Source organism: Rhinopithecus bieti, unplaced genomic scaffold (genome assembly GCF_001698545.2).
Source record: "Rhinopithecus bieti isolate Rb0 unplaced genomic scaffold, ASM169854v2 scaffold_1530, whole genome shotgun sequence".
Lineage (NCBI taxonomy): Eukaryota > Metazoa > Chordata > Mammalia > Primates > Cercopithecidae > Rhinopithecus > Rhinopithecus bieti.
Genome location: NW_016803808.1, coordinates 990,520 through 1,006,684, shown reverse-complemented (window position 1 = coordinate 1,006,684; position 16,165 = coordinate 990,520). Strand labels below are relative to the sequence as shown.

At 39.0% G+C, this 16,165-nt stretch overlaps 1 protein-coding gene across 4 annotated transcripts in view; it reads left to right on the top strand.

Moving 5' to 3' along the window:
• The window catches only part of MBOAT2 (membrane bound glycerophospholipid O-acyltransferase 2), a 147,057-nt gene that overhangs the window by 84,613 nt on the left and 46,279 nt on the right, over positions 1-16,165 (top strand). Inside the window, exon 1 of one of the 4 annotated variants that reach the window (XM_017853487.1) lies at positions 14,585-14,604. The exons of the other annotated variants lie outside the window; for them this stretch is intronic. Coding sequence (XP_017708976.1) covers positions 14,585-14,604 — 20 coding nt within the window. Of the gene's footprint in view, positions 1-14,584; positions 14,605-16,165 lie in introns of those variants that run through there. 4 annotated transcript variants of the gene reach the window in all.

Genomic DNA, 16,165 nt, shown 5'->3' with positions numbered 1-16,165 from the left:
AGCATCGATGGTCTTTACATTTTGGCCTGTTTTTGCAGTGGCTGGTACCAGTTGTTCCTTTCCATGTTTAGTGCTTCTTTTAGGAGCTCTTGTGGGGCCGGCCTGGTGGTGACAAAATCTCTCAGCATTTGCTTGTCTGTAAAGGATTTTATTTCTCCTTCGCTTATGAAACTTAGTTTGACTGGATATGAAATTCTGAGTTGAAAATTCTTTTCTTTAAGAATGTTGAATATTGGCACCCACACTCTTCTGGCTTGTAGAGTTTCTGCTGAGAGATCCACTGTTAGTCTGATGGGCTTCTTCCCTTTGTGGGTAACCCAACCTTTCTTTCTGGCTGCCCTTAACATTTTTTCCTTCATTTCAACTTTGGTGAATGTGATAATTATGTGTCTTGGAGTTGCTCTTCATGAGGAGTATCTTTGTGGCCTTCTGTGTATTTCCTGAATTTGAAAGTTGGCCTGCCTTGCTAGGTTGGGGAAGTTCTGCTGGATAATATCCTGCAGAGTGTTTTCCAACTTGGTTCCATTCTCCCCATCACTTTCGGGTACACCCATCAGATGTAGATTTGGTCTTTTCACACAGTCCCATATTTCTCAGGAGCTTTGTTTGTTTCTTTTTACTCTTTTTTTCCCAAACTTCTCGTTTCATTTCATCAGTTTGATCTTCAATCACTGATACCCTTTCTTCCAGTTGATCGAATCGCTTATTGAAGCTTGTGCATTTGTTACGTAGTTCTCGTGCCATGGTTTTCAGCTCTATCAGGTCATTTAAGGACTTTTCTACATTGGTTGTTCTAGTTAGCCATTCATCTAATCTTCGTTCAAGGTTTTTAGCTTGTTTGTGATGTGTTTGAACTTCCTCTTTTAGCTCGGAGAAGTTTGATCGTCTGAAGCCTTCTCTCAACTCATCAAAGTCATTCTCCGTCCAGCTTTGTTCTGCTGCTGGTGAGGAGCTGCATTCCTTTGAAGGGGGAGAGGTGCTCTGATTTTTAGAATTTTCAGCTTTTCTGCTCTGTTTTTTTCCCCTCTTTGTGGTTTTATCTACTGTTGGTCTTTGATGATGGTGACGTACAGATGGGGTTTTGGTGTGGAAGTCCTTTCTGTTTGTTAGTTTTCCTTCTAACAGTCAGGACCCTCAGCTGAAGATCTGTTGGAGTTTTTGCTAGAGGTCCACTCCAGACCCTGTTTGCCTGGGTATCGGCAGTGGAGGCTGCATTAGAGTGAATATTGCTGAACAGCAAATGTTGCTGCCTGATCATTCCTCTGGAAGCTTTATCTCAGAGGGGTACCTGGCCATGTGAGGTGTCAGTCTGCCCTTACTGGGGGGTGCCTCCCAGTTAGGCTACTTGGGGGTCAGAGACCCACTTGAGGAGGCAGTCTGTCCGTTCTCAGATCTCAAACTCCATGCTGGGAGAACCACTACTCTCTTCAAAGCTATCAGACAGGGACATTTAAATCTGCAGAGGTTTCTGCTGCCTTTTGTTTGGCTTTGCCCTATCCCCAGAGGTGGAGTCTACAGAGGCTGGCAGGCTTCCTTGAGCTGCATTGGGCTCCACCTGGTTTCAGCTTCCAGGCCACTTTGTTTACCTACTCAAGCCTCAGCAATGACGGATGCCCCTCCCCCAGCCTCGCTGCTGTCTTGCAGTTAGATCTCAGATTGCTGTGCTAGCAATGAGGAGGCCCTGTGGGCATGGGATCCTCCAAGCCCGGCGTGGGATATAATCTCCTGGTGTGCTGTTTGCTAAGAGCCTTGGAAAAGCACAGTATTAGGGTGGGAGTGACTTGATTTTCCAGGTGCTGTGTGTCACGGTTTCTCTTGGCTAGGAAAGGGAATTCCCTTACTCCTTGTGCTTCCCAGGTGAGGCGATGCCTTGGCCTGCTTTGGCTCTCACTTGGTGGGCTGCACCCACTGTCCTGCACCCACTGTCCAACACGCCCCAGTGAGATGAACCTGGTACCTCAGTTGGAAATGCAGAAATCACCCGTCTTCTGTGTTGCTCACGCTGGGAGCTGTAGCCTGGAGCTGTTCCTGTTCAGCCATCTTGGAATCTCAGTCCCCTTTCAACTTTTGAACAAGGGCAGGATCAGTTCAAGAAAGGTTTATTATAACCCCTCCAAAAGCAGTTTAGCCTGATAGAAGCAAGCTTGAGTCAGTTATGTCAGACCTCCCTTACCACTATAATGTTTGCAAAGGTGGTTTCAAGGGCAAGGCTGGCCGTGAAAACCAGCTGACTTGATTTGGAGTGAAAGGCAGAGAACCCCATGCAGTAGCTAACAGAATGCCTCCAGCTCTCCTAGCCTAAGGGTGGTCCATCATTTAACAGGGATATCTTGGAAGTGAGAGAGCCATCGAGGGACTTGATGAGATCTCCACACACCCCTGGCTGATGGTGGCTGCATCTCACAACAGATGAGGCCTGAGAGGACCTGGGGGAAAGTAAGAGCTGGGGCTGACTGGAAAAAGATGGAACTTTGAGCAGCTCTCTTACTTGCTTCGGGTGTTTAAGCATAAGCTCCGACTAATCATTGACTGACCACTCAGATATGCAGACACGGGGGCAACCTCTAGAGTGAGACTAAAAAAATAACACTGAGGCTTTAAAAAACTGAGTAGAGACATCAGCTGCTGCATCAGCTCTCACCGTGAGTGAGAAGGATTCAGTGGATTAACTTCAGGCTAAGAAACAAAAACAGCACAGCAGTGCTCAAGAAAAAGTTGATTAAAATCCAGAGTTACTGTCATGTATTATCTAAAATGTCCAGTTTAAAAAATTATGAGAAACGAGGAAAAAAGCAGTCAATTGAAACCGCCTCTAAACAGACCCAGATGTTGGGTTTACCAGACAAAACAACTGTTATAAATACATTTAAGGAACTAAGATAAGGAGGATCATAATTTAACAAATAGGGAATATAAATAAAGAAATGGAAACTTTGAAAAGGAAACAAATGAAAGTCCTAGAGCTGAAAAGTAATGAATCGAAATGAAAAATTCACAATAAGTGCAACATAGTGATTTGCAATGGCCGAAGAATCAGTGAACTTAAGGGTATGTCAAAGGTATTAGCCAATCTGAAGAAAAAAGGTATAAAAAATATTGAAGAAAAATAAACAGAGCTTCAGAGGCCTATGGGATAATATCCCATGCACCAACAATGTTTAACCTGAGTTACAAAACAGAGGGGAGAGAGAAAGGGACAGAAAAAGCATTTGAGGAAATGATGGCCATTGACATCCCAAATTTGATGTAAAACATTAATCTGTGGATCCAAGAAGCTCAACAGACCTCAAGTAGGATAAACACAAATAGATCTTCACTAAGTCATACTGCTGAAAGACAAAGATGAGGAGAATATCTTGAGAGCAGTGAGAGAAAAACAACTCATTTTAGAGACAGCAATGATAAAATTCTTATCAGAACAGTGGAGGCCAGAAGGAAATAGAATGACATATTCAAAATGCTGAAGAAAAAATTTTTAACTACAAGTTGTATATCCAGCAAAATTATCCTTCAGAAATGAAGGTTTAGTAAAGACATTCCACGATAAACAAAAACCTGCTTTATAAGAAATTCCAAAGGAAGTCCTTAAGGTCGAAAGGAAGTGCATAGGAAGGAATGAGAAGCTCCAGAAATGGTAAACAGGTGAGTAAATGTGGAAGTCTGTATGCATCTCTCTTTTCTTGATTTTTTAAAGGACGTAACAGTGTTTAAAGCAATAACTGTAATGCTATATTATTGGTATTGTAAAATTTGTAGATGCCATATATATGACAGTAGTAGCTCAAAGGATGACAGAAAATGAAGCTGTATTGGAGCAAGCTGGCCATATTTTATCAGAATTAAGTCAGTATTAATCTGAAATAGATTGTGATGAAATGAGACACGTGGTAATTCCTAGAGCAGTTGCTAAATAACTATACATTGAAAAAAAAAGTATACATTGAAAGAATCAACAGAGGAATTAAAATAGTTCACTACCAAATATTTGTTTAATACAAAAGAAGGCACTAAAGGAGGAACAAAAAAGGCCTGAGACATAGCTAAAACAAATAGCAGTTAAATCTAACCATATAAATACTTACAGTAAATATCAATCAGAAGTCAGAAGTTGTCAGACTGGATGAAAAACAAAATCTAACCATATGTTTGTTATCTACAAGAAAAACACTATAAAGACATGAATAGGTTGAAGGTAAAAGAGTGGAAAAGATGTAAGCCATGCAAACAGAAACCAGAGGAGTGTTAGAATAGCCAGAGAAAAATACTCTTGGGACTAATAAATGAGGCTGGCAAGGTTGCAGTTTATAAGATCAGTGTACAAAATCAGTTATATTTCTATATACTACAAATTGAGAGTCCAGAAATGCAGGTATAAAAACAATTCCATTCACAGCAACATCAAAAAGAATAAAATACTTAGGAATAAATTTAATAAAATAATTGCAATTGCACTTGAAAACTATAAAACATTCCTGAGAGAAGGAAGATTAAATGGAGAAGTATTTTATACTTATGAGTTGGAAGACTTTACATTGTTAAGATGGAATTTCTTCACAAATTCATCTGTAGATTTAATGCAATTCCTAACAGAAACACTGGCAGGTTTTAAGCTTTTCCTAAAATTTATATGGAAATACTAAGGACCTTAAATAACCGAGATAATTTTGAAAAGGAACAACAGAGTTTAAGGATTTATACTCCTGAGTTTCACAACTAATGCTACTGTGATCAAGACACTGTGCTATTGGCATAAGGATAGACATATAAATCTTTGCAACAAAATGGAGAGTTCCGAAATAAACCTTTATGGTCAGTTGAGTTTTGACAAAAGTGCCAAGGCAGTTGGAAAAGTATAGTTTTTTCAATACACAGTGCTGGGACAATCAGGTTTCTATATGCACAGAAATGAACCTGATCCTTACCTCACATCATACATAAAAATCAACCTAAAATGCATTGTAGTCCTAAATGTAGCAGCTAAACCTTTAAAACTTCAGAAGACAATATGGGAGAAACTGTGACTTTTCGGTTGGGCAAAGACTTCTTAGGTATGGCAACCAAGGAATTGTCCATAAAGAATAAAATTGGCTGGGTGTGGTAGCACATGCCTATGATCCCAGCACTTTGGGAAGCCGAGGGAAGAGGATTGCTTGAGGCCAGGAGTTTGAGACCAGCCTGGGCAACATAGTAAGACCCAGTTGTTTTTAAGTAGAAAAGTACCCCAATGTGGTGGTGCACACCTGTAGTCTTAGCTGCTTGGAAGGCTAAGGCAAGAAGATCACTTGAACCCAGGAGTCCAAGGTACATTGAGCTATGATTGTACCACTGTGCTCCAGCCTGGGAAACAGTGAGAACCTGTCTCAAAAAAAAATTAAAAATAAATCATAATAAAATAAAAAAATTGAATACTCGTTTTTCAGAATTTAAAACTTTTGCTATTCAAAAGACACCTTTAAGAAAATGAAGAGATAAGCCACAGAAGAAAAATACTTGCAAAACATGTGTCTGATACAGGACTTGGGTCTGGAAGGTGTACAGAACTCGTACAATCAATACTAAGAAGACCACCCAATTTAAAGATGGACAAAACTGCTGGTTAGACATTTCATGGCTAATATGCAAATTAAAAGATGCTCAAGATCACTAGTCATTAGTGAATTGCAAATTAAAACTGTAATGAAATTAAAACTACGATATATAATAACCACTATATATCCATTAGAATGGATGTAGTTTAAAAGACTGACAATACCCAGCATTAGTGAGGATATGAAGAAACTGGAATCTTCATACATTGCTTACAGGAGCATAAAAATTACAGTCACTTTGGAAAACATTTTGGTTGAAAGTTAAACATTAACTTACCATATGCCCTGAAAATTATGTTGTTAGGTTTCTACCCAGGGTAAAAACATATGTCCACATCAAGTAGCATTATTCATAATAGCCAAAAGCTTCAAACAGCCCAGATATTCACTGGCTGGTGAAAGGATAAACGAAATGTGGCATGTTCATGCAATGGAATACTATTCAGCAGTTTACAAAGAACAAACTGCCGAGATATGCTGCAACACGGATGAACCTCAAGAGCATGCTACGTGGACGAAGCCCGATACAAAAGACTACATATTGTATTATTTTATTTACATGAGATTCCCAGAAAAGACAGATCTAGAGACAGAAAATGATCGGTGGTTGCCTAGGGTTGAGGGTACAATTAGGGGGTACTGCAAGTAACCACAAGGGAACTCTTGGGGCAGTGGTCTTGCAGGGATGGTCACACAACTCTACACATTTACTAAAAATTGTTAAATTGTACACTTACAATAAGTAAATTTCATGGTGTGTCAATTATACCTCAATAAAGCTGTTTAATAAAAAGCCTATTTCAGTGAGGCTTGCAAGCTTTTTAGGCCTGGAGCAATAACAGCTCCTTATTCGGTATTCCTTCTGCCTTTCCGGTAGGAACTATAATTCAGGTTAAACAAATATGGGCACACCTGTTTTATTGCATTCCATTTTATTGTGCACCATAGATACTGCCTTTTTTCTTTTTGTTAAACAAACAGAAAGTTTGTGACATCCCTGCACCCAGCATTGGATTCATCAATGTTGGTTTCCAGCAACATGTGTTCACTTAGTGTCTCTGTGTTACATTTGATAGTTCTGACAACACTTCAAACATTATTGTCTCTGTTATGGTGATCTGAGATCAGTGATCTTTGATGTTACTATTGTAATTGTTTAGGGGCACTGCACACTGTGCCCATTTCCTCTTGAAAATGAATGTAAATGGAGCAAAGATGCAAACTGAACCCTGGGACCCCAGGATAAGAACGAATCTGCAAAGGGCTTGTGCAAAAATTGTTTGTTTCCAAATAATTTCTTAATCAGTTTTATTTAAGTACAACTTATCCAAAATAAAATAAAGCTGCCTGTTCCATGAGCTTGGACGAATGTATAGACCGGTGTGACTACCACCCTAAATCTAGATATAGCACATTTCACTTGTCCCAGAAAGTTCCTTCGTGATCTTTTGCAGTCAGTCCATCCTGTCTTCTGCAACCAATGATCTGCTTTCTGTCACTATAGATCAATTTAGCTTGCTCTAGAATTTCATAGCAATGGAATCATACGTTCTGTAATCTTTTGTGTCTGGCATTTTTTACTCAGCTTAATGTTTAAAAAACTCAGTCCTGTTGTTGTGTTTCACAGTTTGTTCCTTTTTCTTCCACTGTATGAATATATCTCAATTTATGTATCCTTTCACCTATTAATGGACATTTGAGTCGTTTAAAAATTCAAGAATGGGCTATTAGGAGTAAAACTTCTGAAACATTCTTCAAGTCTTTTTGTTGATACGTATTTTCATATCTCTTGTGTAAACACCTAGGAAAGGAATTGCTGGGGCATCAGATAAAAGTATTTTAATCCAGTAAGAAATTGCCAAACTTCCCAAAGTGATTGTACCATTCTACACTCCCACTGGCAATGTATACGAGCGCCAGTTCCTTTCCGTTCCCGCCAGCAGTCGGTGTTCTCAGCCTTTTCCATGGTGCTCAGTCTAACGGATATAGCGATATTTCACTGTGATTTTAATTTAGATTTCGCTGATGATTAATGATGTCAAACATTTTTTCCTGTGCTGTTTGACGAATTGTATATCTTCTTTTGGGACATTTTGTTCATATCTGTTGACTGTTGGGTTTAATTTTTGTTATAATTCATTATTTCTATGTTTTGGATGTAAGTCCTTTGTCAGATAGATAAATTATGAAAAAATGTTTTCAACCTATGTTTGCCTTTTCATTTCCTTAGTGGTGAGTTTTGAAGAGCAGAACTTTTAAATCTTGATGAAGTGAATTTGATTTTTTAGTTCGGAGCTTTTTATCTTTTACTAAGAAATCTGTGTCTGCCCTTGGTTTATGAATAGTTTCTTCTAGAAGTTTTACAGTTCTTGTTTTTGTGCCTAGATCAGTGATCCATATCGAGTTAATTTTTGTGTATGTTAAGAGACAAGGGTTGGAATTTATTTTTTCTGTATGTATGTTCATTTGTCCCAGCACTGTTTGTTGCAAATACTTTTTCCTTTTGAATTGCAGTTTACCATCTATGTATGACTTTATTTCTCTACTCTTTATTCTGTTCATTGATCTATGTGTCTAACTTTAGGCCAATGTCATACTGTTTTGGTTACTGAAGTTTCATACTTAGTCTTGAAATCAGGTAATGTAATTCCTCTGACTTTTCAAAAAAATGCATAAAACACTATAAAACAAGAGGTACATAGTAACAGTCTTGGAAAATATAAACAGAGGGGAAGGCAAAATAGAGAGAAAAAAGTTAGTATTCAAATGTGCAAGCCTTTTGTGCAGTTGGGCTACAACCAAAGCCGTCTAAGCCTGAGAACTTTGGAGAGTAAACAGTTTAATTTGATTTCATCGTGTTAAAACACTCATTTGTTAGTTTTTGTTTTCATTCCCATCAGGATTTTGAACCTTTTGGTGACATCACCTGTTTTCCTTTTTTGAGAAGAATTCGTTTTTAGTTCTCTTCAGCCTTTCTAGTTCGTTAATTCCCATAGTTGCTGCTACATGGGAATTAGCAATTTCCCTGAGCAATTTCCACTCTATATCTAACACCTAAGTGAACAGATATTTTAGATGTGGTTTCACCTTTTGAAATAAGGCAGCAATTCAGCAGTTCTTGTTCAATTAATAAGAAAATGTTCTGTTCTGGAACTCTTCAGAAGCTGTTGATTTTATTTTGATATTAGTAATAATCATATCTGAATTCTTTTGGCTGTGAAGAGCAGAAATCCCAACTTATAGTAGTATCTGAATGGTGTAAACAGCAGAGAAAGGTTACCTCTCGAAGCTAGAAGTCATGAGACAAGGCACCTCGTTTTCATTAATTCAGCAGCTCAGTGTCGATGAGGACATCAAAACACCAAGTTCTGTTTTTTATTTTGCCATCTCAGCATATTGACTTTGTCCTCAGGCTAGCTCCTTGTAAGCTAAAGATGGACACTGCACATATAGACGTGCCAACAGCAAGTGTCACACTAAGAGTAAGAAAGGCCTTTCCAAAAGCTCTGTGTCAGGCTTCATCAACCAGACCTAAGTTTTCTGCCACCCATAAACCAGTCAGTTGCAAGGAGTGTGAGATGACGGTGATGGGGTTACCGTAGCCAGGATCCCTGGAATAGTGCATCCACCTTTTAGAAGTGAGAGAACCAGGATGCAGAAGGATAGTCACTTTCTAAGGTCACACAGGTAGGAATAATAAAAAGTGATTGGGACTGCTATTTAAATCCAGCCCAGGTCGGTCTGCATTTTATTTGCATGTATATTCTTCTATTTGAAGACATTCAGTGAAATTCATAAATGGACTGTTGCACTTAAAATAATTTGTGCACATAGTGGCTTATATGTCTGCTTTCTCTGCTGATGTGTGAACTTGAAAAATCAAAGGCTTTTCCCAACACCCTTCCCTGCAGTCTAATTCGAAAGACAAGATAGCAACAAAAGTTTGATGTGCTTTTGGAGTTGTACAGACAGTAAACAAAACAAAACACGGAAAAACCCCCACCACCTAGAATTGTTTCTCAAGTTAGATTGTCCAGAGCTGGTATAGCAGCTCAACAATGTCATTAAAGAACCAGGTTTCCCCTCTTGTTCTGCCTCTTAGCTTATTACCTCACGGGTACAAGATGGCTGCTACAGCAGCCGTCAGATCCATATTCTAGGTAGAGAGAGTGGCAAAAACGTGAAAAGCCCCACTGGCTGTGTCTGTTTTCCTTTTTTCAGGAAAACTGTCTAGCACTGTGTGATAGAAATACAATGCAAGCCACAGATATAATTTAAAGATTTCTGGCTGGGCATGGTGGCTCATGCTTGTAATTCCAGCACTTTGGGAGGCTGAGGCAGGTGGATCACTTGAGGTCAGGAGTTCAAGACCAGCCTGGCCAAATGGTGAAACCTTATCTCTACTAAAATTACAAAAATTAGCTGGGTGTGATGGCGGGTGCCTATAGTCCCAGCTACTCGAGAGGCCGAGGCAGGAGAATCGCTTGAACCTGGGAGGTGGAGGTTGCAGTGAGCTTGAGCAGATCTGGCTGCGTAGTATGCTCCATCGGTGCTTACTCCAGCGTTGAGGCAACCACAATGCAAGACTCTGTCCTCTAGAAAAAAATAATAATTAATAATTTAAAACAGTCATACGTAGATGAGGTACGATTGCAAATTTCTGCGTATTGGAGCATTTGGGCTTGATTCCAATTACTGTATGGCTTTGCCTATTGTGTCACGAATACGTGTGTGCCCTATGGTAAAGATATATCTGTCTCGTGCTGGTGCAGTTTAAGCTATTTACAGCGATTGATCATTTAGTACATTCTTCTGTCTATATTTGGTGACTTTTGTGCTCGCCGTTCGCTATATTTGATGTCATTCTGTAGAGCATGAAGTCCTTGCCATGCCTATGTGGCGCTCTGAGTCCAAATGTAATTGAATGGTACTATACCGTTGTACGACCTTAGGTTTGGTCTTCTAGGGGTTTCTTCATACGTCGATAATAGGCTTACATCATGTTAATTTCCTCTCGAACAACCAACACATCTTGAATTAATTTCTATAAGGAGTAATGAAAGGATCCATTCAGCTTTCCCTAGCTTATGGCCTGAGGTTCTCATTTTTCACACATCCATTTATTAACTAGGTGGGAATCCTTTCCCCATTTCTTCTTCTCTCAGGTTTGCCAAATCAGATTGGCTTGAGATGTGTGGTATTAATTCTGAGGACTGTGCTGCTTCGTTCCATTATTGTCCGTATCTACATGTTTTGGCTACCAGTGTACTCTCCATTACTGTTTTGTGTTTACTGTGGCCTTGTAGTATAGTTTTGAACCTACAGTGTGATTGCCCTCCAGCTTTGTTCTTTTGACTAGAATTGTCTTGGCATGCCAGGCTCTTATATCCCCAGAATCTACAAAGAACTCAAACGCTTTACCAAGATAAAACCAAACACCCCATCAAAAGTGGGCAAAGATATGAACACGACATTTCCAGAAGACGACATTCATCACAGCCAAAGGACACATGAAAAAATGCTCATCATCACTGGCCATCAGAGAAATGAAATCAAAACCACAATGAGATACCCATCTCACACCAGTTAGAATGGCAATCTTAAAGTCAGGCAAACAACAGGTGGCTGGAGAGGAATGTGGAAAAGTAGGAACACTTTTACACTGTTGGTGGGATTGTAAACTGAGTTCAACATTATGGAAAACATAATGGCGATTCCTCAAGGATCTAGAACTAGATGTACCATATGACCCGGCCATACAATTACTGGTATATATAGACCAATAGGACTCAAAGTCAGGCTGGCTATTTTTATATATATTTACTATCATATTTCTACACGGTATGTTTATGCGCACTATTCACAATAGCAAAGACTTTGGAATCAACCCAAATGTCCATCTGTGACAGGACTGGCTTAATACATATACCACCACAAAAAAGGAATATGATCAGACATAAAACAAATGTCCTTTGTAGGACATGATGCGCTGGAAAAACACATCTTAAGCAAACTATCACAGAAAACCAAAACACCGATGAATTTCTCCTCATAGGATGGGAACTGACAATGAGATCACTTACACGGGAGGCGAACATCACACACCACTATACAAGGAAGAGGAGTATACATATATACTGATATAAAGAAGATTACATTTGAATGGGTACACACACACACACAATAACATGAACAAACACTGCAACAGTACTATGCACGAGTGTACCTAGAAATAGTACCCTAGAACTTAAAGTATAATAAAAAAAAAAAAATTCCAGTAGTCAGTTTAAAAACTGAAAAAAAAGCACATTAAGTAATATATTTTAGTAATAACATTTCATTTTACCCAATATAGCCAAAATAATATTTCAAAGTATAATCAATGAAAACAATTTTTGTTTTTATACTTAGTCTTCAAAATCTGAGGTGTATTTTACAATTGCAGCTTATCTCAGTTTATACTAGGCACATTTCAAGAGCTCAGTAACTACACGTGGCTAGTGGGGTATATTGGTGAGTACCAACTAACTGGCTTTCTAGAAAAAAATTCATAAATATGCATACATGAGTTTATTGTAAATTTTACAAATTTAACAGACTTAGTGCACAATTTACAAATAATAATGAGAATAGAATATCCTTTATTTTCAGTTCTGTATAGCTCGTTGATTCTCACAAAACACTTTCATTGATTTTTTTGGTTTGTTTTTTTCTGAACTCTCACAGCTAACTTATGGCTGCAATTCAACTGTAATTTGACCAAAATGACTATGAATAAATGCTTGGTTACTATCCTATTTAGTAAAGTAATTGCTCACATTATTGGCAAATGAATGTAGTTCCAATATGAACGTTGGTTAATATTTTTGCTTATGTTAATGAGATTTTGGTTTTTTGTTTGTTTTCTGTTGAAGCTGTACTGGCTACAGTCATGATACGCTGTATCAAGGTGCACCCATCACCCAAGCAGTATACACTGTACCATATTTGTAATCTTTTATCCCTTGCCCCCCTCCCACTCTTCCTCCCAAGTCCCCAAAGTCCATTGTATCATTCTTATGCCTTTGCATCCTCATAGCTTAGTTCCCACGTACCAGAACATACGATGTTTGGTTTTCCATTCCTGAGTTACTTCGCTTAGAGTAATAGTCTCCAGTCTCATCCAGGTCACTGCAAATGCTGTTCCTTTTTATGGCTGAGTAGTATTCCATTATATATATATATATATACACATACACACCACAGTTTCTTTATTCACTTGTTGATTGATGGGCATTTGAGTTGGTTCCACAATTTTGCAGTCGTGAATTGTGCGCTATAAACATGCATGTGCAAGTATCTTTTTCAAATAATGACTTTTTTTTCCTCTGGGTAGATACCCAGTAGTGGGATTGCTGGATCAAATGGTAGTTCTACTTTTAATTCTTAAAGGAATCTCCACACTGCTTTCCATGGTGACTGTACTAGTTTACATTCCCACCAGCAATGTAGAGGTGTTCCCTGATCACTACATCCACACCGTTATCTACTGTTTTTTTTATTATGACCATTCTTACAGGAGTAAGGTGGTATCGCATTGTGGTTTTGATTTGCATTTCCCTGATCATTAGTGATGTGAGCATTTTTTCATATGTTTGTTGGCCATTTGTATATCTTCTTTTGAGAACTGTCTATTCATGTCCTTAGCCCACTTTTTGATGGGATTGTTTGTTTTTTTCTTACTGATTGAGTTTGTTGTAGATTCTGGATATTAGTCCTTTGTTAGATGTATAGGTTGTAAAGATTTTCTCCCACTCTGTGGATTGTCTGTTTACTCTGCTGACTGTCCTTTTGCTATGCAAAAGCTCTCCAGTTTAATTAGGTCCCAACTATTTATCTTTGTTTTTATTGCATTTGCTTTTGGGTTCTTGGTCATGAAATCCTTGCGTAAGCCAAAGTCTAGAAGGGTTTTCCAATGTTTTCTTTTAGAATTTTATAGTTTCAGTTCTTAGATTTAAGTCTTTAACCCATCTTGAGTTGATTTTTGTATGAGGTGAGAGATGAGGATCCAGTTTCATTCTCCTACGTGTGGCTAGCCAATTAAATCCATTTGTTGAAAAGGGTGTTCTTTCCCCATTTTATGTTTTTGTTTGCTTTGTTGAAGATCAGTTGGCTCTAAGTATTTGGGTTTATTTATGGGTTCTGTATTCTGTTCCGCTGGTCTGAGTGCCTATTTTTATACCAGTACCATGCTGTTTTTGTGACTATGGCCTTATAGTATAGTTTGAAGTCAGGTAGTGTGATGCTTCCAGATTTGTCCTTTTTGCTTAGTCTTGCTTTGGCTATACGGGCTCTTTTTTGGTTCCATATGAATTTTAGAACTGCTTTTTCTAACTCTGTGAAGAATGATGGTGGTATTTTGATGGGGATTGCATTGAATTTGTAAATTGCTTTTGGCAGTATGGTCATTTCCATAATACTGATTCTACCCATCCATGAGCATAGGATGTGTTTCCATTTGTTTGTGTCATCTATGATTTCCTTCAGCAGTGTTTTGTAGTTTTCCTTGTAGTAGTCTTTTGACTCCTTGGTTAGGTGTATTCCTTAGTATTTTATTTTTTTGCAGCTGTTGTAAAAGGGGTTGAATTACTGATTTGATTATCCACTTTGTTGCTGTTTGGTGTATAGAGGAGCTATGGATTTGTGTACATTAATCTTGTATCCAGAAAACTTTGCTGAATTCTTTTATCAATAAGTTCTAGGAGCTTTCTGGAGGAGTCCTTAGGGTTTTCAAGGTAAATTGACTTCCTTTTTACTGATGTGGATGCCCTTTTCTTTTCTCCTCTCTCTTTCTCTCTTTCTGTCTGTCTTTCTTTCTTATTGCTTTAGCTAGGACTTCCAGTACTGTGTTGAAGAGGAGTGCTGAGAGTGGGCATCCTTGTCTTGTTCCTGTTCTCGGCAAGAATGCTTTCAACTTTTCCCCATTCGGTGTTATGTTGGCTGTGGGTTTGTCATAGATGGCTTTTATTACATTAAGGTATGTCCCTTGTATACCAATTTTGCTGTGGATTTTAATCATAGAGGCATGCAGGATATTTGTCAAATCCTTTTTCTGCGTCTGTTGAGATATCATGTGATTTTTGTTTTTAATTCTGTCTATGATTTGCACTGTATTCTATTGGTAAAAACAAGTTACTAAGTCTAGCATAGATTCAAGGGGGGTGGGACAGGAAAGTGTCTTAATTTAGTGTTTCTATAAAGAAATACCTGAGACAGGGTAATTTATAAAGAGAAAGGGTTTATTTGGCTTATGGTTCTGATGGTTAGAAAGTTCAACATTGAGCATCTGTCTCTGGTGAGGGCCTCAGGCTGCTTCTACGTGTGGCAGAAGGTGAAGGGGAGCCGGTGTATGCAGAGACCACGTGGCCAGAGAGGAGGAAAGCAGGGAGGTGCCAGGCTCTTTTTAACAACCAGCTCTCAAGGGAATAAATAGAGTGAGAACTCACTCACCTCCTCATCCCCCAGGGAAGGCATTCATCTATTCATGAGGGATCTGCCCCCATGACCCAAACACCTACCATTAGACCCCACCTCCAGCATTAGAGATCAGATTTCTACATGAAGTTTTAGAGGAGGCAATCATCCAAACTATAGCAAGAAGTTTCTTTCAGCTCTTGATGTAAAGAGTTAGACATGTACAACAGGGAGGGATGTTGTTGATGGCAGCAGTCTTGAAAGACAGCCAGTCCTCTGGCCCCCACAGTTCACATGAATCCTACATGAAAGGTTATTCACTTTCCTCCCAGGATCCCCAAAGTCTCATCTCATTAGGACATCAAGCTCAAGTTCCTGATCTTGTCATCTAAGTCAGGCCTGGATGAGGCTTCTTGGGGTGGGTCCCCAAGTACAGTTCTTTTTGATCTGAAGGCCAGTGAACTAATAGGCAAGCTTTTTGCCCCTCACACACCTAGTGTCCAGGGATGATCAGCAATAGGACGGCTGTAGGAGACACTATTGTTAATGAAAACTATCGTACTGTAAGATGCTTCTCAGCCCTAGTCCACGGTGATTGTGAAATCCAGACAGATATGTATGGTCAGTTCCTTGATTAGGGCCCAGACCCAGTCCCTTGAGTGCATCTGTGTGGCTTTTGGCTTCATCCTCTGAGCTCTTGACTCCACACCATGGACTAGTCATCCTTTTTCATAAGAAATGGTCAGGTTTTGCATTTGAATAGCTTTGCTAGACTGCTTCCTATGGGTAAAATTTGGGGACCTAAACATCTCTTTTCATTTTGAACTGTCTCTCCTTTTCAGCCTAATCTTTTATAAGCCCATTAGAGAACTATGTGGGCTTCCTGTGTATCTAATTGTAATCTTCTACATTAGACAGAAACTACACCCACAAATCTCTTTTAGACAGCCTCCTTTCTACTTTCAGAGTCGGGGTGCTGTGTGACAACACCCTTGAGCTTCTTAAAAACTTTTTTTTAATCTATCAGAGAATGTCTAAGAGGCATGCCCTTAGGATTCTTAGAAACGGCTTATCTGACATATTCCATGAAGGTGTTTGGTTACAGTAGCACCCCATTTTCAGTT